This window comes from Leptonychotes weddellii, chromosome 11, assembly GCF_054177405.1.
Source record: "Leptonychotes weddellii isolate Sample4059 chromosome 11, ASM5417740v2, whole genome shotgun sequence".
Classification (NCBI taxonomy): domain Eukaryota; kingdom Metazoa; phylum Chordata; class Mammalia; order Carnivora; family Phocidae; genus Leptonychotes; species Leptonychotes weddellii.
Window position 1 is genome coordinate 7546544 of NC_138379.1, and position 27175 is coordinate 7573718.

General features: G+C 37.4%; 1 protein-coding gene across 3 annotated transcripts in view; it reads right to left on the reverse strand.

Moving 5' to 3' along the window:
• The window catches only part of RTN3 (reticulon 3), a 62025-nt gene that overhangs the window by 14774 nt on the left and 20076 nt on the right, over nt 1–27175 (reverse strand). The window contains exon 3 of one of the 3 annotated variants that reach the window (XM_006745630.3): nt 20196–22556. The exons of the other annotated variants lie outside the window; for them this stretch is intronic. Within the exon in view, the coding sequence (XP_006745693.1) occupies nt 20196–22556 (2361 nt within the window). The remainder of the gene's footprint in view (nt 1–20195; nt 22557–27175) is intronic. 3 annotated transcript variants of the gene reach the window in all.

A 27175-nucleotide genomic window follows, 5' to 3' on the forward strand; every position in this document is an offset into this window, starting at 1 on the left:
CTGAAACTAATATAACACTGTATGTACTGTATGTTAACTAACTGGAATTAAAATAAAAACTTAAAAAAAAAAGAAAACAGGAGTAAATCTTTGTGACCCTGAGTTAGGCAATGATTTCTCAACCAAAAGCACAAGTGACAAAAAAAGAACAGATAAACGGTACTATATCAAAATTATAAACCTTTATGCTGTAAACGGTACCAATGACAAAAGTCACAAAATGAGAGAATGTATTTGCAAATTATATATCTGATAAGGTATTTGTGTTCAAAATATAAGATTATATAAAGAATTGTAAAACTCAATAATTAAAAAATAGCCCAACTGAAAAATAAACAAAGGATATGAATAGACATTTCTCCAAAGATTACAAATGCCCAATAAGCACATAAAAAGATGCTCCACATCATTAGTCATTAGGGAAGTACAAATCAAAATCACAATGAACCCACTAGGATAGCTATCATAAAGAATACAGTAACAAATATTGGCAAGGACATGGAGAAATTGGAACCCTCTTACATTCCTAGTGGGAATGAAGAATGGCGCAGCCACTTGGGAAAACAGTTTGGCAGTTCCTCAAAAAGCTAAACTTAAGAGTTATTATATGACCCAGCAATTCCACTCTTAGGCAAATGCTCGAGAAATAAAAACATACAACAACACAAAAATTTGTGTACACCAATATTTATCAGAAACATTATTCGTAATAGCCAAAAAGTGGAAACAATCCAAATGTCCATCAACTGATGAATAGATGAGTAACATGTAGTACATATCCATACAATGTAATTATTATAGAGCAATAAAAAGGAGTGAAGTTCTAATGCTACTTGCTATGACATGGCTAAAACTTGAAAACATCAGGCTAAGTGAAAGAAGACAATTATAAGAGACCACATATTGCATGACTCCACTTATATAAAACATCCAGTATAAGCAAATCTATAGGGACAGACAATATATTAGTTGTTGTTTAGGGCTGTGGTAGTGGTGGGAAATGAAGAGTGAATGCTAATGAGTATGGGGTTTCTTTTTTGTAGGGGGACTAAAATGTTCTAAAATTGGACAGTGATGATAAAATACATTTAGCTGCACACTTAAATGGATGAATTGTATAGTATATGTGAATTGTACCCCAATAAAGGTGAAATATATATATAGTTAGGGATTTCAACATCTCTCTCTCTCAATAATTGGTAGACCAAGTAGACAGAAAAATCAATAAAAATATAGAAGACTTAAACACTACTAGCCAATATGACCTTCTTGATATTTATAGAACACTCCACAAAACAACAGCAGAACTTTTCAAGTACATGTGGAACATTCACCGAGATAAACCAAATCCTGGGCCATGAAATAGTCCGATACATTTTAAGATTTATTTATTTATTTTGAGAGAGAAAGAGTACACACATGCAAGGAGGGGGAGGGGCAGAGGCAGAGGGAGAGGGAGAGGGAGAGAGAGAATCTCAAGCAGATTTCACGCCGAGCATGGAGCCTGACACGGGACTTGATCTCACATCCCTGAGATCATGACCTGAGCCGAAATCAAGAGCCGGATGCTTAGCCTACTGAGCCACCAGGTGCCCCCAATACATTTTATTTTATTTTATTTTTTAAAAAGATTTTATTTATTTGACAGAGAGAGCACAAGCAGAGGAAGAGAGAGGGAGAAGCAGGCTTCTTGCTCAGCAAGGAGCCCGATGTGGGACTCGATCCCAGGACCCTGGGATCATAACCCAGGCCAAAGGCAGCCACCTAACTGACTGAGCCACCCAGGCATCCTCCCCTGAATACATTTTAAAGGATTCAAGTCACTTTTATGTTTTCTGACTACAAGGTAATTATATTAGAAATAATAACAAAAGATATTGGGAAAGAAAGATATTGGGGAAACCTTCAATATTTGTGAACTAAATACACTTAATGAATCAAAAAAGAAATCATCAGGGAAATTAGGAAGTATTCTGAACTGAAAGAAAATAAAAACTTGTGGGATCTAAAAAAACCCACCACCACCATTACCAACAACAACAAACAAAACTTGTGGGATCTAACTAAAGTAATACATAGTATGAAAGTGCCTATGTTAGAAATGGTGACAACTCAGTGATCTCAGCTGCAACCCTAAAAAACTAGAAAAAGAACCTGAACCCCAAGTAAACAGAAGAAAGTAAATAATAAAAATCAGAGCAGATATCGGGGCATTGGAGTGGCTCAGTCAGTTGAGTGACTTCAGCTCAGGTCATGATCTCAGGGTCCTGGGATCAAGCCCCATGTTGGGCTCCCCGCTCAGCAGGGAGTCGGCTTCTCCCTCTGCCTGACCCTCCCCCCTGCTCATGCTCTCTCTCTCTCTCAAATAAATAAATAAGACATCAATGAAATAAGTAACAGAAAAATAACAGAGAAAATTAATGAAGCCAAAGTTCTTTGACAGTATCAATAAAATAGATAGGGCGCCTGGGTGGCTCAGTTGGTTAGGCAACTGCCTTCGGCTCAGGTCATGATCCTGGAGTCCCGGGATCGAGTCCCACATCGGGCTCCTTGCTCGGCAGGGAGTCTGCTTCTCCCTCTGACCCTCCCCCCTCTCATGTGCTCTCTCTCATTCTCTCTCTCTCAAATAAATAAATAAAATCTTTAAAAAAAAAATAAAATAAAATAGATAAAACTCTAACTAGATTAATCAAGAGAAGGTGAAAGAGTAAAAAAACTGCCAGTACCAAGAACGAGAGAGGTGACATCACTACAGATTCTACAGACATTAAAAGGATAATAAAGGAGTATTATGAACAATATGCCAATAAATTAGATAATTTAGATAAAATGGACAAATTTTTCCAAAGACACAAACTACCAAAGTTCATTCAAAAAATAAACTGACTAATCCTATATCTATTAAAGAAGTAAAACATAAATAAAATGCTTCCCACTCAGAAAATTCCAGGCCTAGATGGCATCACTGGGGAATTCTGCCAAACATTAACAAGAAGTAATACTGATTCTACACAAATTCTTACAATAAAATGAGAAGGTAATGTCTTTCAACACATTTTAGAAGGTCAGTATTACCTGGACTCCAAAACTATACAAAGACATTACAAGAAAACTACCAAGAAATACTGCTCATGAGCACAGATGCAAAAATTTCTTTTTTCTTTAAGATTTTATTTATTTGAGAGAAAGAGCACACACGCGGGTGCGAGACAGCATGAGCAGAGGAAGGGAGAGGGGCAGAGGGAGAAGCAGAATCCCCGCTGAGCAGGGAGCCTGACATGGGGCTCAATCCTAGGACCCTGGGATCATGACCCAAACTGAACGCAGACGCTTAACCGACTGAGCCACTCAGGCAACCCCAGATACAAAAATTTCTTTTCTTTATTTTTAAGATTTTATTTATTTATTTATTTGACAGGGGTTGGGGGAGAGCACAAGCAGGGGGAGCAGCAGGCAGAAGGAGAGGGAGAAGCAGGCTCCCAGCTGAGCAGGGAGCCCGATGTGGGGCTCAGTCCCAGGACCCTTGGGATCATAACCTGAGCTGAAGGCAGATGCTTAACTGACTGAGCCACCCAGGTGCCTCCCAGATGCAAAAATTCCTCAACACAATTTTAGCAAGTCAAACCCAACAACATATAAAAAGAATACACTATGACCCAAGTGGGGTTTTTCACAAACATGCAAGATTGGTTTAACATTCATAATCATTCAATATAATTCAGCATATTGATAAACTAAAAAAAAAAAAAAACCATACGACTGATCATCTCAAAAGATACAGAAAAGGCATTTAAGGAAATCTAATATCCCTTCTGATAAAACCTTTCAACAAGGTTTCAACAACTTTTTAAGTAGTAGCAAACTACTACGTTATAGAATTTCCTCAACTTGATAAAGGGAATCTAAAAGAAACCTAGAGCTAACATCGTATTTAATGAAAAGAGGCAAAGATGTTCTAGCCAGTGTAGTAAGTCAAGAAAAAGAAATAAAAGCATTCAAATTGGAAGGGAAGTAAAACTATTATTCCCAGATGGCACAATTGCCTATTTAGAAAATTTGATGCAATCTACAAAAAAAGCTGCTAGAACTAATGAGTGAGTTTAGCAAAGTTGCAAGGGTCAATATACAAAATCAGTTATATTTCCATATATTAGTATTAACCAGAAATTGAGCTGAGAATACCATTTAAAATAGCATGAAAATATAAGATACTTAAGCATAAATTCAACAAAAGATGCAGTCAAAATGCTCTACCACTAAGCTATAGCCCCTGACAAATCTGACAAAATCTGTATACTGAACTATATAAGATAGCTGAGAGAAACTAATGAAGACCTAAATTATTGGAAAGCCATACTGTTTTTATGGGTTCAAAGACTCAAAATTGCTAGTGTTAATTGTCCCCAAGTTTATGTATAATTTGATATAATTCCAATCAAAATTCCTAAGTATTTTTGTAAAAATGGACAAAGTGATTCTAAATTTCCTAAGGAAATTCAAAGGACCTAGAAAAGCCAAATTGACTTTGAAAAAGAACAAAGCTGGAAGACTAACACTATGTAATTTCAAGACTCTATAAAGCTATCATTATCAAGATGGTATAGCAATGAGAGATGAGAGCAATGGAATGGTATATAAAGTCTAGAAATAGACCCATGCATATATGAACAAATTATTTTTTCACGAAGTTGCAAAATCAATTCAGTGGAGAAAGAAGTCTTTTCAACAATGGTGTCTGAACTGGATACCCATACACAAAAAAACCCCGAACTTTGATCTGTACCTCATATGATATGCAAAAATGAACACAAAAGGATCAAAGACTTAAATGTAAAATCTAGTACTATGTAACTACTAGAAGAAAATAAACATCTGATATATCATAGAAAAAACTGATAAACTGTACTTTATCAAAATTAAAAATGTCTTTTTTTTTTTTTAAAGATTTTATTTATTTGACAGAGAGAGACACAGCGGGAGAGGGAACACAAGCAGGGGAGTGGGAGAGGGAGAAGCAGGCCTCCGTGGGGCTCGATCCCAGGACCCCGGGACCATGACCCGAGCCGAAGGCAGACGCCCAACGACTGAGCCACCCAGGCACCCCAAATTTCTGTCCTTTTTGAAAGACACTGTTAAAAGAATAAAAATTTAAGTCAGAGACTGGAGAAAGTATTTGCAAAGAATGACTTGTATCTAAATGACTTTTTATATATATGGTATATATAATGGAATACTACTCAGCATCAAAAAAGTGAAATCTTGCCATTTGCAATGATATGGATGGTACGAGAAAGTATTATGCTAAGCGAAATAAGTCATTCAGAGAAAGATAATTATATGATCTCACTCATATATGGAATTTAAGAAACAAAACAGAAGATCATGGGGAAGAGAGGAAAAAATAAAACAAGACGAAATCAGAGAGGGAGACACACCATAAGAGACTCTTAATCATATGAAACAAACTGAGGATTGCTGCAGGGAAGGGGGGTGAGGGGATGGCGTAACTGGGTGATGGACATTAAGGAGGGGACACGATGTAATGAGCACTGGGTGTTATAGGCAACTGATGAATCACTTAACTCTATCTCTGAAATAATACGTTATGTTAATTAATTGAATTTAAATTCAAAAAAAATTTTTTTTAAATGTTTATCTCTCAACCATATTAAGGAAGCCACCTGCAGTACCCTCCTTATGCCAAAAGAGGGCACTAACACATCCAATGGCGAGCTCAAGGCGAAGAAAAAAGAAACTGGTACCTGTCCATCCAAGTGAGAACATAAGCAAATCTTGTTGAGTCCCTACTGATTTTTATTACTAAATTTGGGGAAAGGTCCTGGTTTGACTCTAGCTTCAGCCTTTCCCCAAAGTCAGCTGACTGTACTCTACAAAGTATACACCTCAAAACAAGAAAAGAAAGGCTGTTGAAATGCTTATTCTGAAAAGGAATAAATATATAAGAAATTTTAGGTTTTAGCAGTTAATCAACTTTAACTTCAAATTTAAGAATAAATCTCCAACTCAGGGCGCCTGGGTGGCTCAGTCGGTTAAGCGTCTGCCTTTGGTTCAGGTCATGATTCCAGAGTCCTGGGATCAAGTTCAGCAGGGAGTCTGCTTATCCCTCTCTCTCTGCCCCTCCTCACCACTTGTGTTCTCTCTTGCTCTCTCTCAAATAAATAAATAAAATCTTAAAAAAAAAAAAGAATATAGCTACAACTCAAGAGTCTGTACAACTTGTTCTATATTCATTAGTTTTTCAAAATTTATAATATACATCTCTTAAGAAAATTTAAATGTGAAATAACTAAAGGAAAAAAAAGCCAGGCTTTATGACAAAAGGGAAACTGTTCATTAATAAAGGGGAAACAGGCAGTTAAATTTTTTTATATGAACAATTATTTATGTAAAGAAAAATATGGGTATTTTCACAGTGATTATTTTATTTGATTACTTTTACATTAATAGCTCATAATAAATAAAGCCACTTTTTGAGTTGTAAAAAACACTGGATAATGTGTTTATATATTCAGATCCAAATTTTGTTACTGCTGAAATGGGTTAATAGTCTGCTCTGCTACAGATTTACCCTTAGAAGACATTCCCTTCGAAAAGGCACAGGATCACTATAGAACACAAAGCTGTTACTGTCAAAGACAGATGCACATGCCTTCGGCCATGAGCGCACCTGGCAGCAGGCCAAAGAAATTTGTAGGAATCCCTTTCAAACTAGCACTCCTTAGACTGTCAAGAAAAAATAGTTTTTCGTTCATTAAAAACCTAACATTCCCTTTGCCCTTGATTTCAGATTTATAAAACACACAAAACAGCATTGATTACCTCTCCATAACAAATAGCTAGGTGGATCTGAAAATGTCAACTTCTGAACTTAGTTACCTAGAGAATATAATCAAAGATAATAAATGCAGTGCTGAATCATGATGGAATAGACATAAAACTCTGATTTTAGTTTTCTATTCTTTTTTTCCCTTCTAGATCTGGCTGGTTCTTTGCACATGTTAGACAACTACTAAATTCTCCAATTAGGAAAAGTCTGGGGCGCCTGGGTGGCTCAATCGTTAAGCGTCTGCCTTTGGCTCAGGTCATGATCCCAGGGTCCTGGGATTGAGCCCCGCGTCTGGTTCCCTGCTCGGCGGGAAGCCTGCTTCTCCCTCTCCCACTCTCCCTGCTTGTGTTCGCTCTCCCACTGTCTCTCTATCAAATAAATAAATAAAATCTTAAAAAAAAAAAGTCTGAACTTAAGTCTGCAGAAGACATCAGACCCAATCTAAAATTGAAGAAAGCACTACTTAATTGCTAATAATGGTGAAAGCCAAACCAAATTTTGAAAGTAATTTTATGCCTTTTGCACACATTTATTTCTAATTCTACCTTCCATGCTAATCAGGTTATGGCACACTATTTCTGCCATAGTTATTGATATACTTGGACTTGAACGCTTCTTTCATGATCTGGTAAGCAATACAGGTAAGTGCTGTGGCTTCAGACTTGAACAGTACGTGACATAAAATTCTCTTCTTCTTTTTTTTAAAGATTTTATTTATTTATTGGAGAGCGAGCGAGAGAGAAACAGCATGAGAGAGGAGAGGGTCAGAGGGAGAAGCAGGCTCCCCACTGAGCCGGGAGCCCGATGTGGGACTCGATCCCAGGACCCTGGGATCATGACCTGAGCCGAAGGCAGTCGCTTAACCAACTGAGCCACCCAGGCGCCCTAAAATTCTCTTCTTCTAAAAAAGCTGACAATCTCTAAAATCTTTGTCAGTAATAAGCAAAAGAAATTTTAAAAATAAAATAAAGTGTTAGGTCATACACAGACGCTTGACTTTTGAGATCTTATTCTCTCCATTTCCCTAGCAGCTCTATTGTTTCCCCGGCAGAAACAATATGAATCTATTTAGTAACTGGAACAGCTTGTCTCCCCCTTCGGCTTTATCTCCCCCCAACATATTGTAAAGCTGAAGAGTTCAGAGTGAATACCCATATAAACACTACCGACATTTTACTATAAGTCTTACTTTTATTTTTTATCATGGTAAAATACACATAAAATTTACCATCTTAGCCATTTGCAAGTATTCAATTCGGTGATGTTAAGCACATTCGCACTGCTGTGCAACCATCCCCACTATCTACTGATGTTTTACTATACAGGTATCCCCTGCTTTCCAAAGGTTCACATTAAGCCACTCTGCTTTTACAAAAAAACCCTATGTTAGTGTGGTTGTGGCTTTTTTCATAAAAGCAAAAATCCTCTTTGGATTTCTTTCAGTAGGTGGAAACTGGTACTAATGTAGGTCTTTCGTAAAAGCAAGTGGCTTAATGTGAACTTTTGAAAAGGGCTGGGGATACTTTCCATTTTGGCTCATCGAAGGTTTTATAGGAATGCCCTACTTTTGGATAGTAGGGGAAACCTGTACGCAATTACATACTATCCCTCATATCTGTCCATTAGTCCATTTCATTCTTTTAAAATGTATTTCAAAGTAAATCACAAATAGGAAATCTACTTCAGCTTCAAATGAAGTGCAATGTTTATAGTTTTTCTTTTGACGTAAAATCTATATACATGGAAATACATAATACATTCACTGATTCTGAAGACATGCATACACCTATGTAACTCCACCAAAATATAGAATATTACCATCACCTCAGAAAGTTTCCTCATGTTTCTTCCTAGCCAACATCCCAAGAAGTAACAACTGCTTTCTTTTTCCTACATAGATCAGTTTGCTTGTTCTATAATTTCACCTAAATGGAATCATGCAGTATGAATTTTTTGTATTGCTTCTTTCACTTGACATAATTTCTGAGAATCATCCATATTGCTGCAAGTATCAAAAGATAACTAGCTATATCACAGGTTATCTACTCCCTTGTCGATGGACTTCACTATTTCCAGTTTGGAGTTATGATGATTAAAACTGCTATGAACATAACAACTTAACAACAGTTGTACAAACACATTTTCATTTCTCCATAGTGGAGTTACAAGGTCACAGGGTAGCTGCAGGTTTAGTTCGGTAAGAAACTGACCAACCTTTCTCCAGAGTATTTGTACATTCTTACCAATAATTTATGAGCTTAATTTAAGTTGTTCCACAACCTCGCCAACATTATGTGTTGTCAGTCTTTAATTTCAGCCATTTGGGTGGATGTGCAGTGATATGTTTTGATTTTAATTCTGGGAAGACTCCATTGCTGAACACATTTTTACTGGATTATTGGTCATTTGTACATCTTCTTTTGTGAAATGTCAGAATCTTTTCTGCTCAGTTTATTGTGTTGTTTGTCCTTTTATTGTTGAAATATAGTTTTTAATATTTCCTAGATGCTAGTCCTTCATCAGACATGTTTTGTAAATACTTTCTCCCAGTCAATGCTTTGCCTATTAGTAGCACCTTTTAATGAGCAGATTTTAATTTTGATGAGGTCTAATTTATCGAGTTTTTATTTTATGGCTAGTGCATTCTATGGTGTAAAAAACTTTTGCCTAAGCCCCCAATTCATGAAGATATTCTGTGCTTTCTTCTAAAAGTTTATAGTTTTAGTTTTTATATTCAGGTCTCTGATCCATTTTAAATTAATTTTTGCATATTGTGTGAAGTAGGGACTGTGGAAGGCAGAATTCTAAGATGGCTCCCAAGACTCTTGCTGACTGGTGTATAGGTCCTGTATAATACTTCCTCCTGCCCCCAAGATGAGCAGAACCTGTGAATATGATGGGACAGTAGTCACTCTTGTGTTTATATCTGTTATGTAAGATCTGGTAGTGGACTGGAGAGAGATTCTCCTGATAGCTTTGAAGAAGTAAGCTACCACATTAGGAGAGGGCTATGAGACTATGAGCGGAGTATGATCCCCAGCCCACAGCCAGCAACAAGAAAATGGGGATCTGGCCCTACAACATCCAGGAATTGAACTCTGCCAGCAATCCATGAAGAGAACCCTCTGTCTGAGATAAGATCACAATCCTGCTCACACCTGCTATTTCCAGAGTACACTTTACTTCAGCTAACCTGTGCCCAGACTTCTGATCCATGACAACTGTGAGATAACTAAAGTGTTGATTTAAGTCCCTAAATTTGTGGTAAGTTGTTTCTGAATTCTCTGTATCTTAGATCTATTTGTTGACTCCCTTGCAAGTACCACAACGTCTTTATTACTGGAGTTTTATAATGTCTTGAAGTGAGTATTCCAAGTCCTCCAACTTTGTTCTTTTTCAAAATTGCTTTGGATTTTCTAGGTTGTGTGTATTTCCATAGACATTTTAGAATGAGCCTGTCAATTTCTATAGAAAAAAATCCTTCTGGGATTTTGAATTGAATCCACAGATGAATCTGGGTAGGACTGACATCTTAACGATAATGAGGCTTCCAATCCATAAACACAGCATAGCTTTCCTCTCAGACCATTCGTAAGCTTCTCTTTGCAGTTTTGAGTATAGAGGACTTATCTGCACATTATTTTGTTAAATTCATTCCTATCTTATGCTTTTGATGCTGTGTTTTAAAGTTTTGTTTTCTGGTCTCCCTTAGCTCTAGCGCCATCTTCTTGGAAACCTCTGCACCATGAGAACCAAGTGGAGGAAGAAGCAAATGTGCAGGCTGAGGCTTCAGAAAAGAAAACCACAAGTAAACCACTAGCATGTGCACCCATGGAAGTCACAGGAGCAGAAATAAGGAAAGCCAGAGGTCAGGGATTCTGGTACAATTTGTTGGACTGCATGCCTACTTTCTAGAGCATGATTCAATGGATCTAGAACATCCATCATCCATCCATGATCAGTCATCTGATCATGATGACCTATAAGAGACCCACCTTGCTCACACAAAAACAGTCCCTTTTGGTCCTTTGCCCAGGACTTGTGACTTTCAGGACTAATTCTGTTTTCATTTGTGGCTGAATGTAATAGGTGTACAATAAATCATCTCTTCTGCTATCTTAGCTGAGGAAAAGAAATTTTAAAAAATTTTCATTTTCTGATGATTTGCTGCTGGTACATAATAAATCAAACTGAGTTTGGTGTATTAACCTAATATCCTATAACCTTGCTAAATCCACTTATTAGTCCTAGTAATTGTTTTATAAATTCCTTAGGATCTTCTGTCTAAACAATCATGTCAACTGCAAACTAAGACAGTTTTAACAAATTCTTTTCCAATCTATTCATTTCTATTTCTTGTCATAATTCAATGGTAGGACCTCCACAGTGATCTTGAATACAAATGGTGAGAATGAGCATTCCTGCCTTACCCCTAATCTCAAGGGGAAGGCGCTCAATATTTTGGCATTAAGTACGTCAGCTGAGTTTTCAATAAATGTCATGTATTAGGACTGAGATTACCTTCTATTCCTAGTTTGCTGAAAATTTTATCAGAAAAAGGATGTTAAGCGTTTTCAAATTCCTTTTCTATACTGACTGAAATAATCAGTTTTTCTATTATATTAATGTGGTGAATTATGCTGATGGATTCTGCAGTCTTAAAACAAGCTTGTATTCCTGGGACAAACTGTACTTAGTCATGGGGCATTAACCTTTAGATACAAGGCTCGATTTGATTTGCTAATATTTTGTGAAGGATTTCTCATCTTATTATGCTCATGAGGGGTATTAGTTTATAATTTTCTTTGCAAGGTCTTTGCCTTGTCCAGGTTCGGTATTACTACCAAAGTGTTCTCTCCTTTTTCCTTAAATGCTTGAAAGAGTGCCAGTAAAACTCTGGACTTGAACGTTTTTGTGTGAGAGATATTTGATAATGAATTTAATAGAAATTGTGTTAGTTTCAGTAAGTTGTATTTTTCAAGGAGTTTGTTCATTTCATCTAAGTTGATAAATTTACTGGCATAAAGTTGCTCATAATATTCTATTATCCTTTTAATATCCATAGGATCTGAAGTGGTAACCCCTTTTTCATGTTTGATATTGGTATTCTGGTTCTCTTTTCTTGATGTCAAGAAATCAATTTTGTTGATCTTTTCCCCAACTGGAGCTCCAACTTACAACCCTGAGATCAAGAGCTGCATGCTCTACCAACTGAGCCAGCCAGGTGCCCTTTTTCTAAGTTCTTAAGTTGAAACCTTAGATCACTGAATACAGATATTTTTCTTTTCTAATACAAGCATTCAGAGCTATAAATTTCCCTTTTAGCACTGCATTCCAAAAGTTTGATATACTGTATTTTCACATTCAGTTTAAAACAATAAAATTTTTTGCCTGTGATTTCTTCTTTGAGCTATGCATTATGTGAAAGTAGCTTGCTTAATTTCCAAATACTTAGGAATTTTCTTAGGTATCTTATTTTTATTGTTTATAATTTCATTATGGTCTTAGAACATATTTTCTGTTTTTAATCTTTCAAATTTACTGGGTTTTTTTTTAATGGTCTAGCATATGGTAAATGTATTTCTTGTCTAATTGCAAAAGAGTGTGTATCCTGCCTTGTAGGACAGCGCTCTATAAATATTATCTAGGTCAGAGTGGTTGATTGTGGTGCTCAGTGTGTGTATGCTATGTGTGGGTGGGTCGATCAATTGCTGAGAAAGAGGTATTAAAATCTCCAATTATGATTTTAGAATTGCCTGTTTCTTTCCTTAATTCTGTCAAATTTTGCTTCATGTATTTTGCAGCTGTTACTAGGCACATACACATTTATGATGATGAAGATTTATTGAGACCTTTTATCATGACAGCACATCATTTTTCACTTCTGGTAATACCCTTTGTTGTCTCATGCTTAACTTTTGCATGGTATTCATTTATATATTTTTTGGTATATATTTTCCCATCTGTTTAATTTTTACCTCTCAGTGTCTTTAACGTGCACCTTTTATAGTCAAGATATAGTTGGGTCTAGAAGTTTATGTAGTCTGTCACTGTATTGGTTGTAGTGTTTAGTTCATTAACATTGATAGAGTTGACTTAAGTCTCCCCTGCCCCTTTTTTTTAGAGAGCGAGTGTGTGCGTGAGCAGGGATGGGGACAAGGGGAAGAGGGAGACTATCTTAAGCAGGCTCCATGCTCAGTGTGGAGCCCAATGCGGGCGGGGCTCAAACTCATGACCCTGAGATCATGACCTGAGCGGAAACCAGGAGTCAGGAGCTTAACCCACTGAGCCACCCAGCACGCACTCCCTGCCCCCCAGTAAGCTCTACACCCAATGTGGGCTTGAACTCACAACCCCAAGATCAAGAGTCATATATTCTAAGGACTGAGCCAGACAGGCACCCTGAATAAATAAATCTTTAATATTGTTTCAGATATTTAGCATTTCTAATGCTCTTCCTTCCGGAAGGTCTGAGTTTCTATCTGGTATCAATTCTCTTTAATCTTTAGAACTTCCTTTAGTGTTTCGTATAGTGCAGATCTTCTAGTGACAAATTCTTAATTTTCTTTCATCTAATAATGCCTTTATTTTGCCTTCATTCTTGCAGGGTATTTTTGTCCAACAAAGAAATCTGTTCAATGATTTTTTTCCCCGTTTGGCACTTTAAGATGTTATTTCACTGTCTTCTGGCATTGTGGTTTCCAGTAAGAAGCTAGCTCTAATTATAATGGTCATTCCCTTTTATGTGTCATGGTTCTCTAGCTACTTTTCATATTTTCTCCTTATCTTTGGCTTCAGTAATACTATAATACTGTGTAGGAAAGGGTTAACTCAATAGGCCTTAAATGCTCAAACCCTGCACAGGCCAAAAAAAGGTCTGTCTTTAGGACTGGACCTTGGCTGGCTCCTGGGAGATGAACTCTGAGCCCCTGAAATATTCTGGCTGAGAAGTGTTTTTGCATGCCTGAGGACTTGAGCCATGCTGCACCAATGTGATCAGGTAACCTTGCCCTAACAATATGATTTATGACAAACATCTGTTTTTGCTCTGGGGGGTCTGAGTAGCCGAGATCAGTCATGTGGGCACTGCATGGCGTTCTGGACACCAAACACTGAGTGAGCTTTCCTTGTTGGCAACACTGCACATGCTGTCACATCACTGATGGGAAAATTAAGAGCATCCTTGTGTGACTCCACTGGACACCTGGAAGCTTGGACCTGGTTTCTCCTGGACTTTATCCCATGTGCCTTTCCCCTTTGCCAATTCTAATGTGTCCTTTTGTTGCAATAAATTGGTAACTCTAACAGTTTCTGAATCCTGAGTCCTTCTGTCTTGGGGACCCCTGACACATGTACCAAGGTATGTTTTTTCTTTGTCCTTATCCTAATAGGTGTCACTAAGCTTCTTTAGTCAGCAAATGTATTTTGCTGAGAAATTTTACTATTTTATCTTCAAATATATTCTTCTGCCTCTCATTTTCCTCTCCTGAAACTTCCAATTACATGACTTAGATCTTATAATAATGTCCCAAAGGTCCCTGAGGTTCAGTAATATATTTTTCTTTCTGTTCTTCAGGATGGATAATTTTCTGTTCATCTATCAACAAGTTCAGTGACCCCTCCCTTTGTGATCTCCATTTTGCTATTAAGTCCACTTGGTGAATTTTAATTTCAGCTGCTGTACTTTACAGTTCTAGAATTTCCACTTGGCTCTTTTTTGTTGCTGTTTCTCAATTGAGATTTCCGTTCTTTTCATTCAATTCAAGTGTATTTTCCTTTATTTCATTATAATAGCTGCCTTAAAACCCGTTTCCCAATTCTAACAAATGAAGTTGTTTCTGTTGGTTGTCTTTTTTCTTCAGTTTGGGTCATATCTTCCTGGTTTTTAAAATGTGCGGTTTTGCATTGTATCTTGGACACCGTGAATATTATGTTGTACATAATGGACTCTGGACTCTGTTATATTCCTCTGGAGAGTGCTAATAAATATTTGTTTCAGTATGCAGTTAAATTTGGCTGGATCCAAACTGTGAACTCTTGTCTCTTGGGCAACATCTCAGTTCACTTCTTTTCTCTTTAGCTGAGCTGCTTGTAGTCTTCCATGCATGTGTGTAGTTCAAGGATTAAACAGAGGTGTATATAGAGAGTACGTATACAGAATTTTAAGTTCTCACTCTCTGGATTTCTCCTTTCCAGGACTCCTCCAACCCTTTCCAGTGGTTGAATCGGCTGTGGCTGACCCAAATTCTGTCCTCTTACAAGTTTTCTATGAAAGTTTTAGCCAACCTGCCAAGTGCCAACTCAGCCTGTCATCTGGCTAAAAGCAGTTAAAATGGAAAACACATTCCATGCTGTCTCTTCTAAAAGTGTCAGCTCCTTTTCAGAATCTGTCTAATTGTTCATTTTCCAGTATCTTCAGTTCTTTTTTTTCTTCCAATTTTGTCCAGAATATATAGTTATATGCAAGAAAGGTCAGTTCCAGCAAAGCTTACTTGACTATACTGCAAGAAAAACCATTGTGATGTTATTTTTTTAAATTTACTTCAGCTTCACTGTGTGTGGATATATAGATTATCAAAAAAAAAATTTTTTTTAAGTTTTATTTATTTAGGAATAATCTCTACACCCAACATGGGCCTCAAACTCATGACCCCAAGATCAAAAGTCACATGCTCTTCTGACTAAGCCAGCCAGGCACCCCAGTATAGGTTCACTTTTCTTTTTTAAAAAAAGAGAGGGGGCGCCTGGGTGGCTCAGTCTTTAAGCATCTGCCTTCGGCCCAGTCATGATCCCAGGGCCCCAGGATCGAGCCCTGCGTCGGGCTCCCTGCTCAGCGGAGAGCCTGCTTCTCCCTCTCCCTCTGCCTGCTGCTTCCCTGCTTGTGCTCTGTCAAATAAATAAATAAAATCTTTAAAAAAAAAATAAAAAGAGAGAAAGCGTGCATGCATGAGTGGGGGAAGGGGCAGAGATTGAGGAAGAGAGAGATCTTAAGCAGATTCCATGCTCAGCATGGAGCCAGACGTGGGGTTGAATATCATGACCCTGAAATCGTGACCTGAACTGAAACCAAGAGTCAGACGCTCAAGCAACTGACTGAGCCATCCAGATGCCCCTAGATTCACTTTTAATAATTATTCTGAATAATTTCTTTTTTAACTTGTGTTTTCCTACTGTAATCATTTATCACATAACAAAAACTCTGCTGGGGGGGTTCAATAATACAATTTTTATTAATAAATTATGAACATCTGGGGGCACCTGGCTGGCTCAGTCAGTACAGTGTATAACTCTTGATCCTGGGGTTGTAAGTTTGAGCCCCCACATTGGGTGAAGAGATTACTTAAAAAAAAAATTGTGAACATTTTCACATAATAGCAGGAACTCCAACTTTGACAGCAAATTGACAATAACTAGAAAAATAATGCACATTCCTAGAAGTTAAATTGATAAGCAGTGGCACTCTGACCCTAGAGAAATATCTGTATATGTGTAAAACCAGACAAGTACAAAGATGTTAACTTCAGCACCGTCTGTAAGTGTAAAAAATGGAAAATAATCCACATCCTAATCAAAAGGAAAGTAACAGAGATAAAATGGATTACTGTATATAAAGCTGTTAAAATGAATAAATTATTCACTTCATTCAAATTTTATATATTTCAATATGGAAAGAGTTAAAAAAAAAAAACCCCTAATGTCGAATGAAACAAGTTGCATAACAAAGATGGTAATATTAATAAAGGTCTGAAAACACAAAACAATACTACATACACATACATTTAAAACAAGCTGGAAGGATTTATCAGGTCCGTGATGGTGGTTACCTCTGGGGAAGGGAAGAAGGGAGTAAGTGGGTCAGGTGGTAATCAAAGGGTTCTTTAGTTTGGAAGCAAATATGACCATTAATGTTAATTCACAGAAGTTAATTCTACATAAAGAAATACGAGTGTATATCTTTTTGTACTTTTCTATATTTTTCCATTTCTTAAAAAAAAAACAATCTATAACAGCTCCAATGGCTGCATAATATTCGACTGCACAGATAGGTAATAAGACATGGAGATACCTGCCAATATTTTAGACAGCACTACAAAAAACATCTTTGTAGGGGCACCTGAGTGGCTCAGTTGGTTAAGCATCTGACTCTTGATTTTGGCTCAGGTTGTGATCTCAGGGTCATGAGATCGAGCCCTGAACCTGGCTCCATGCTGGGCGAGGGGTCTGCTTAAGATTCTCTCTCTCCCTCTCCCTTTGTTAGAGCTCTCTCTCTAAATAAAATCTTAAAAAAACAAAACAAAAAACCCCCAAAACCTCCCAAAAAACAAAAAAACCCCACATCTTTGTAGTTGTTTTTGCACATCATTTTTTTCCTTAGAATAAATTCCTAGAAACAAAACTGCTAGATTAATTCTAGGACTGTTACATACTGCCAAAATGCCTTCCAGAAAAGTTGTAAAAACTTACATCTACCTATCACCAAAATATATACCTGCCTATTTCCTTGCATTCTTGCCAATCTGGATACTAAAATCCAAAAACCTGTCTTCACCCAATTAGGTGTATGAGCAGGATCTAAATTTTCCCCAAACAATTAGTTATACCATAGATCATACCATAATGATTGAACTATAATATCATAAAGGAAATGAAACTTATGCTTCATTACAAACTTGTATAAAATATACCATAAGACAGCAGAAGAAAAAATACCATTAATATTTTTCATTGTTTCTTTTGCCTATTTTCCCCAACAATTTTAGGCAGAACCTAATTACAGAACTGGTTTTACTTCAAAGGGAAGACTATTCAGATGTACTACTTAGAACTAGAGACTGATGTATTTTGCTGAAGTAGTTGTATTTTAAAATATTTATTCATAAAGTAAGACAATTTAAAAAGGTTTTCTATTTTGAAGCCTGCAAAAGAAGACCTTTTAGCTTCTTGGTCTCATTATACCGGTCTTTAATTAGCATCTAAAAATGTCTACTAATGATAGAATTTGGCCAGTAACAAATATCCTAAATTTCCATAGCCCATTTCACCTTTCACAACAGATTAAATAACTCAGTTAAGAATTACTAATAATTAGTATTTACACAGTACTTTGTTTACTACAACACTATAAAGCAGGACAAAATAATTATTACCATATTAACAGAGGAAGATGCCAAACCAGTTAGGTGAGTTATCTGAGGTCACATTGAAGCAGGAATTTGCCAAAATTAGACACTGAAGTCCTTGTAGCCTAATTCCTATATGCCTTATCATTCAAAAAAACAACCTGTAAGAATTATGACAACAACTCATAAAGAAACCTAGAATATACCAGAGTCGGAGAATCTTATTATTAAAATGATACTGAAGATCATCTCCTTCAACATCCTCATTTTACAGATAAGGAAACTGAGGCCTCAAAAGGTGATATAACTTAATTGTTCAAAGCTTTCTAGATGCTGTAAAGCAACAATGAAAATTCAGCACTCCTCAATCCAAGCTCAGCAATCTTCAATTACTAGAGTATAACAGCTATCCTTAACTGCCACTTCAAATTTTTTAGTTTATAAAACAGTCTCAATGTTTTCACTGATACTGAACAATTCATTCACTTAACAATGAACAAATAATTATCCAGTACCTACTACATGCCAGGTCCTGTACTTTGTGCTAAATGAGTATTTATTATATGCTAAGCACTGCATTATCTGCATGTCCACATTTGATCCCCATAATATTATTACAAGGTAAGCACAACTATCTCTATTTTAAAGATTAAAATTTAGAAAGACTAAGTAATCTGCCTGTGGTCTTCAGGAAGGAAATAAAAAGTAAAGGGTGCCCTTCTGCCGCAGCTGAAGAGCTGCAGCCACGGCTCTGCAAACCCCATGGTCATGGACCTCAACAAGGACCACAAGGTGACCAATAACGTGAACAAGCCAAGGAACTTCTGCCGGCATGAGCACCTAACCAAGCACATCACATCAGTGTAGGACAAGATCCGAGAGGTGTGCGGTTTCACTCCTTTTGAGAGGCACCCCAGCAGGAGGAGCTGAGCAGCGTTCTGGCTGCCACCAGGATAGGAAAGTGGCTGCTAAGGGCTGGACCTCCTCCCCATTCTGTGCATAATAAAATGTTTATAAAAAAAAAAAAAAAAGGAAATGGTATAATCAATTTTATCAGTTTATCCTAACAAAAAAAATCTTACTTTTATTTTAAATATTGTAACTCTGTATATGATTTCATTTGAAAAAAGGGATCTACTGTCAAAGAAGCCTGGAAAACCACAGAGACCCCTACATAGCATTTAAGAGTGACTGTACAGTGAGTGCAGAACTTAGGGGTTGTGGGTCCCTTTTGGAAGCCTTTAAATGTCCTTTTCTTCTTACACCTTCCAAGATCCCAGAACAGATAGCATTTGCAGTAATTTAACTGAAGGCTGATTTCGAGAAAAGTAATCATTCAAATAAAGAGAAGACAAAGGAGGGCCCCTGGGTGGCTCAGTTGGTTAAGCGACTGCCTTTGGCTCAGGTCATGATCCTGGAGTCCCGGGATCGAGTCCCGCATTGGGCTCCCTGCTCAGCGAGGAGCCTGCTTCTCCCTCTGACCCTCCCCCTTCTCATGTACTCTCTCTCATTCTCGCTCTCTCAAATAAATAAATAAAATCTTTAAAAAAAAAAGAGAAGACAAAGGGAAAAGCTTCTAGTACCACATAATAAATCTGGCCTGAAGAGTATTCAGTAAGGTCCAAAGTAGAAGAATGCATGACTTCTCTTAAGCAATACTCACAAAACAGTACTATAATACAATACTGGTTACCTACTTTCAGAGCATAAAATCTCTGTAGTATAAGATCAAATTAATTAAAAGTTTCATTTGCTGTCGTTCCCAGCAGGAATTCCTTTATCTTTGATTGCTAAATAGATTTCACAGGGCCCACAGCAAAAAACCCAAGTGCTAAGCAGTGCTACTATTATGGAGATTTAAAAGTAAGCTTTGTGAATAAATAAATGCCTAATGATATTCTTAACGCAGCAACTGCTCTAGGGCCAACCTGTAAGGAAAGCAGAACCTTGAGGAAAAAAAACAAACCAAAAACCTGAAGCATAAAAAATGTTTTAAGGAGAATATTAATTTTAACAAGTGGTCTACTGCTTTGGGAAATATTTGTATAAGAAAAACAAATCAGGCAACCACAAAAAAAAATTCTACCTTTCCCCATTACGCAGTGTTGTTTTTATTCTAGCCATAATTTTGGTGATATAAAATCAGAGACTTAGAAAAATGACACTCTGATAAGTAATCAATCACAGCAGAATTAATCACATGTAGTATTTCTAATGTAAATGATTACCTGAGAAGTTTGTGAGAAGTCTTGCTAGGGCTTGCTTGTTTACCACTTCAGTCTTTCTAAGGCTCGAAATAGTATCTACCCTAGGAGTTTCTTTGCTAATTGTGGGCTTCTTGGAAATCCCAAGATCAGATCCAGTATTAACTTCTGTGTGTTCTAGGACATCATACGATCTCTGAAGCCAAGAAGATTCTGGATCACATGTGAAAGTCTGCTTGAGTATTTCTTCAGGAGAAGATTCTACATTATCCAGTACAGAAGCTGACTTCTCAACCTTCCTTTCACTCAGTTCCTTAAGTGCTTTGATTGTGAGCTGTTCCTGTTCTAAGTCAAGAGATGCTGCTGGAGTACCCTGGGCAGGGAAAACATCCAGAACCGTACTTTCATTAGTTTCTTTGCTTTGTTCAGTGTGTTTGCTTTTTCTGTCTTTAATTTCAGAACCACCTGATTCATTTTCATGCAAGATTTCCATAGCAAGAGTTGTTTTAAAGTCTGCAGTCTTCTCTGATGTTGCCTGAAAGGCATTTCCTGCACCTTTATCTACAATTCCTTCCTCTCTGGTTTCTGTAAAGGCTGCTATCAGGTCCCCTGGGGAAGAATCATCTGCACCTTTAACACTTTTTTCATGTAATGACTCCAAATAGGCAGAGGTTGTCACATTTAGTGAGAATTCTGTCTCTGGAAGAACACTTGGAGACAGAGCTGAAGGAAGTTTGCGGTTCTCGGTTGCAACAGGCTTTTCAGGATCAACTTCACTCATACTACCCGACTGCTCCACCTCTTCTGACGTGCCATTCAGATCAGGTACTTGTGAACACGCTGCCTCACCAGCTGGACTCCTTTCAAGAATATCAGGCTGAACTTGCGCTGCCTCAGAGCCACTGACTGGCCCTTCAAAGTTTTCAGATGTTTTATTTTCCCTATTGCAATTGAAAATCTCTTCGATTTCTCTTTCATCTCTTTTTACAATAGCACTTGGAATGGAAACAGGTTTTTCAGCCTGAATTTTGTTACTTTCAAATGAAATACTGGTTGTAATGTCCTCTATTACTGTGTCATCAGATTCACCAGAACTATCAGCCTCTGTGGCTTCTCCTAACACAGAGCTCTGCCAATTCATTTCACCTTTCACATGGCCATCAGGTAAGACCACTTTCACATTAGCCACTCCAGAACCCAAAGAGAGACTCTTCTCAAAAGGAGATCCAGGTAACTCTGAAAGTGTGTTATCTTGTTTCTGTACATTGCCTCCCACACCTTTGATACTGATTTCCTTCGTGGAATGGAGACCGTCTGGCATAGGTTTTTCCGTGACAGCATTTTCTCGTGGGAGAGATGCCTGTGCCCAATCACCTGCTGATTTAATGATGGGAGTGCTCCCACTAATAGAACATACAGGAAATTTCTGGTGAGCGTTAGTCTTAAGATTTACAATTGGGATTTCTGAATTATATTCACTCATATCAAGTCCTGTAGTTTTTGTGATGTAGTCAGATTTACTGCTCTCTTCTTTCGCTTGGGGAACCAAATCCCAAGTCAGTATTTCATTAGTAAAGTTATGCATATCATTCACACATCTAGACACTTCTTCCAATGCCGCAGTTGTGTGCGAAAACTGTCTAGTGAGCAATGCAGAGGTTGGGTAACGCCCTGCCTCTTTACTTCTCAGTGGAAATAGTTTGTCATTAGACTCCAAAATGTCTGCAGATGATTCTCTATCAATGTGCACTGCCCACCTACCAAAATCATTTGTGCTCTCCTTACAGGCATCTTTAAATTCTTTGTCAAATCCTTCTTTGTCAATAATTACTTCAAATGGTGACTCAGGGGAATCCTTTTCAGTAATACCACCTCCTGAAACTTCAGATGGGGATAAGGAATATGTACAAATGCCTTCTGCCTTAGGCTGCTGGGCGAGTGGTTTCTGGGCTGTTAGCAAAGTGAACTTGTCATCAACATCCAAGCCAGTTTCATCACCCGTACCTGGTACCTCATTTGGGTTCCTGGACTCCTGATTTTTATTTATTTGCTGTTCCATTAGACCAACTTCCTTTGAGAGAAAAGCAGGACGATCAGGGAAACTGACCGGAATGGAAGGATGGTTACACTGAACTCCTTCTGCAACAGAAACTGGGGAGTATGCTATGTCTTTACTAGTCCCTTGAAGCTTTTCCATCTTTTTCACATCTAGTAGATCCAAACGGTCTTTTCCTCCTTTGGCTAAAATAGGCTGGCTGCCTAACACTTTGCTTTTTTCTCCATGTAGTACTGTAAGGTCAGTGTTATGCATTTCAGAAGACGAAAAAAGGGAGGAAGTCATAATTTCTGAAGGTGGCTCATCAGAGCAAAGAGAGCTCAATCCCTCTATAGTCAGAATTTGAAAGAAAAAAGTTTGTTTACCAGGTACAATGACACATTAGCTAGTCAGGCCAAGCAGCATGCTTTTCATTTTCAAGTTACATATATATATAGACACACACACACAGGATGTATATATACATACACACACGTAAATATGTAACAAAACAATGATCAACAATTAACCTATAAAACATGCATAAAAGTGCCAAGAGTGAAACAGAAAAGCTGTATCATGCTACAAATTGCAGATGACAAAAAATTTTCATGACAAATACTTTTCAGTCTACTTTTTCCATTGTAAAAGTAGAGCATAAAGAAGTATAATGAGATTGGGAAATCTGGGGAAATTTTTTTTTCCTTTTTTTTTTTTTCCTGGTAGAGCTATTCAATGTAATCCATACATAACTCAATATTATGAAGTACTGATATGTTCTCATCTGTAAGCTGCATAATTCAGTACACAGAGTTTCTACAAATCCACTGTTATAGTCTGACAGTTTGAGAAGGAAAAAAAAAAGTGACCACAGTTCTTTTTGATTCTTAGAAGATACAGTGGATCCCTCCTGAGCCTAAGAATCAGACTAGAATTATTCTATTCTATCCACAGGGAAGATTGGTCTCAGGTACAGACGGCCTCATTTTAAACTAAAGAGTATGAAATGGTTGGCCTGCTCCAAAATCTCTTGCACCAACTTGCCAATTTAACCAACACTGAACTGTGCAAACTGGTAAGGTTTGTTCTGTGGTTAAGAAGAGTTAACGCCAGAAACCCTTTTAAAAGAGAAAATATCCTTCTAAAAGTAATACATTAATTAAATCTTATTAGTTATTAATACTACAACAGCCAGTGATTTATCATATTGTTTTCCAACTTTCCAATCTAGCAAGTTTTTCCAGAAGAAAAGATCAAAACAACTGTCCCAAGGTAAGTGCTGTCTCTCTTGCACATTGTTATCATCTCTGGAGTTAGAACAAAGTAAGTCTTAAATAAATAGTTCCAAATGAGTGAATCAAAGACTGTTTGGCCAGGTGAGACCTAAGCAGGCTCAGGACAGCACTGCCTTGAGTGTGAATGAGTGTGAATTTATGAAAGAGAAAAACCTTTGGGATTACTTTTATTCAGCTTATATTCTTTTTCATGTGAGAAGCTGAATAATAGAAGCAAAATTGTGACTTTATTCAAAATCATTTCATAAGACTGAAAAGAAATAAAAACTAAATATCTTACTCCAAAAAATAAAATTTAACTATTATAAAAATGTTTCCAAATGCCAGATAAAGTTCCTCTATTTCAACACATCACTGAAATTTCATGTAATAGGATATGACCTTTAGAACAGTTTAACTGTTATCTGGGTATTGGGGGAAAAAGTTTTTGTAAATTGAGGAAAAACACAGTTTGGTGGTACAAACTGTACTAGTGGGACAGAAAATACTTGAAGCAAGCTGTAATTCACATTTACTTTTTTTTTTTTTAAAGATTATATCCATTTATTTGACAGAGAGAGACACAGCGAGAAAGGGAACACAAGCAGGGGGAGTGGGAGAGGGAGAAGCAGGCTTCCTGCGGAGCAGGGAGCCCGATGCAGGACTCGATCCCAGGACCCCGGGATCATGACCTGAGCCGAAGGCAGACGCTTAACAACTGAGCCACCCAGGCGCCCCAATTCACGTTTATTTCTAATGTAGTAAAGATGGTTTGCATCTATCATTATATAGTATCGTTATTTAGTACTCAGCAAGATCAAATTAAGGAGACAATATAAATGAAGCTCAGCATTATAGATTAAAAGGTTCAAAACCCTGAAATTTAAAGAACTACATTTTTAGTAGTTCATTTGTAGGCTACATTTAAATCAGAAATATTCCATGATCTGAGCTATGTTGTTATTACTGAACTTATTGGTTACTGTTTCTACCATGAAACATTCAATGGATTAAATCTGGATTAAGGTAAAACTGGGAACCCCTCCCTTCAAACATGAATGGAACTCTGACATGATCAAAACTGACTCCACCTTACAGGGAATGCTTGGCTTGTATATTTTATAGAGACTGAGATATCAGATAATTTAGACCAGCCATCTTATAGACAAAAGTGGACACAATGAATTAATAATTCCACAAATATTAATCGAGTGCCTGTCATGTGTCAGACACTGCCTTAGAAACTAGATTAACAGTGGTGAACAAAACAAAAGATCCTTGAGTTTGTGGTGCTTAAGAGTACCTGCACCCAGAGCAGGAGACAGACAATAAGCAAAATCAGTAAGTAAAGTGATGATGTGGTGGTGGTGGTGGGCCTGAAGAAATGAAAAAGAAAGCAACCTGGGGTGCCTGGGTGGCTCAGACGGTTAAGCGTCTGCCTTCGGCTCAGGTCATGATCCTGGGGTCCTGGGATCGAGCCCCGCATCGGGCTCCCTGCTCAGCGGAGAGTCTGCTTCTCCCTCTCCCTCTGCCTGCTGCTCTGCCTACTTGTGGTCTCTATCTCTCTGTCAAATAAATAAAATCTTAAAAAAAAAAGGAAAAGAAAAAGAAAGCAACCTACCCTGAATGCTAATAGAAGAATGTGCACATTACTGGGGGAAAACGCATGGTGGAACCATTCTAACATGCTTTGTCAGGACACAACCTGGTCAGTTTTCCAAGCCTTGTTTCTCTCCTTTCTTCTTTGAACTCTTAATACTCCAAAAGTTTTAAGTTAGGTATATAATAATCTGAGGTAAAGCCAGAAGATTAGGTTAGAAATCTTATTCTCAGAATACTAGCAAGTCCTGCAATAAATAAAACTTATAACATTCTTTAATTAAGACTCTTTAATATGATGTCACTATTATGCACACACAAATAACTTTAGTCATATTTCCTAATAATTTTGTGACAATATATGGAGTGGATAGTGCTTTCTCGGGGGTTAGCCTAGGGTGCAAACAGAGCTCAATGCTGCATTAATTTCTCTGAGACTGTGAGATACAGGCACTAGCTCTCACCATTGTCAATCAAGCTTTCCCACATGTAGCAAAATAAGTTAGCATCCTCATCTGTGCTTCAACTTTAATTATCATGTTTAGAATTTCAGCAAATGAAAGGAAGTTTCTTTGGCTAGTTGAAACCCTAACAAACTTGGACAGAGCTGACTTGTACAGAGACAATGGAAAAAACTGGGCTGGAAGTAAAAAGTTTATAAAGGCATGAAAACATTAAATAGAACGAGACCAGAATCTACTAAGCCTTTTTTAGAACAGCTCCCATAAGCAAAGACTCTTCCAATTAGTGAGTATGGCACTTAATAGTCACTGGTGTTGTCCAAGTCTGTAAAACAGCAGAAATCGCCAGGGAGTTTGAAGGTTGTTAGTTTTTAAAATACCAAACACTGTAAAACTGCCTGATAGAATGACTCTGGATCATCTTACATCTCAGAAAATGTCCATTCCCTTTTCCTTTTCAAAAGATCCAACCGTTCATACGCACTACAAGAGACTTTCAACATTACTCAAAACCAATGTCTGTCAAAAAATTCCCTCATTATGAATATTTTTAGTTATTTGCTGTAATAGGATTTAATGTGCATATTCATTTTCAAGAATTCTAATTACTTAAAAATATGGTATGGCTCTATACACCTAATAAGTTTGTTGAAAAAGGGAATTATAGGGCGCCTGGGTGGCTCAGTTGTTAAACAACTGCCTTCGGCTCAGGTCATGGTCCTAGGGCCCTGGGATCGAGTCCCACATCGGGCTCTCTGCTCCGCGGGAAGCCTGCTTCTCCCTCTCCCACCCCCACCTTGTTTGTGGTTCCCTCTCTCACTGTGTCTCTCTCTGTCAAATAAATAAAATCTTTAAAAAAAAAAAAAGGAATTATATATGGTAGAGGTGAAAAATGTCATAACCCCATAATAATCATGAGAATGTTCCCAAATTTATCCAGTACTGAGCTGTTTGCTTACCCGTATCTTCCTAAGGTCTAAATACTTATAAGTCTCCACTTAAGTGTACTATCCGAAATAAGACTAGGAAATTAAGTTGGCAGTCTAAATTTCTAGACTGCTCCCAGACCAAAAATTCCTATTAAAAGATGCAAAATCATTTGATCACACTTACTAATCGTGTGGCCTTGGCAAGTTGATTAATCTCATCTAAAAAACGGTGATACTAAAGCACCTAACTTGAGAATTGCTGTGAGGATTAAATGAGTTAATAGGTGAAAAGTTCTTAGAGCACTATCTGGCACTTAGTAAATCCTCAGTAAATGTCCCCAGACACCACATTCTCAAAAAAAAAAAAAAAAAAAAATCTCCTGACATAGAGACTCCAGATCATATGCTTTTTTGATAGGGGAGAGTATATAAATCCTCATTCAGAGTTTTAGACACTTTTCCCTCCTACCATTCTCAAATAAAAGTAATTTAAAGAGCTTTTATCTATTTCAAAAATTTGGGTGATGCAACTTCTGAATCAGTTATTACAAAACAAATGCCTATGGCATTCCAAGAATCATACTGGATTCTATGTAGGTAAAGACATTTAAGACGGTCCAACACATAAAAAAATGGAAGGCAAGGTTGAAAGAAAAAAGAACTTTTTCTGAACAAAATGTTTCATTTTACCACCACCAAGGCCAAA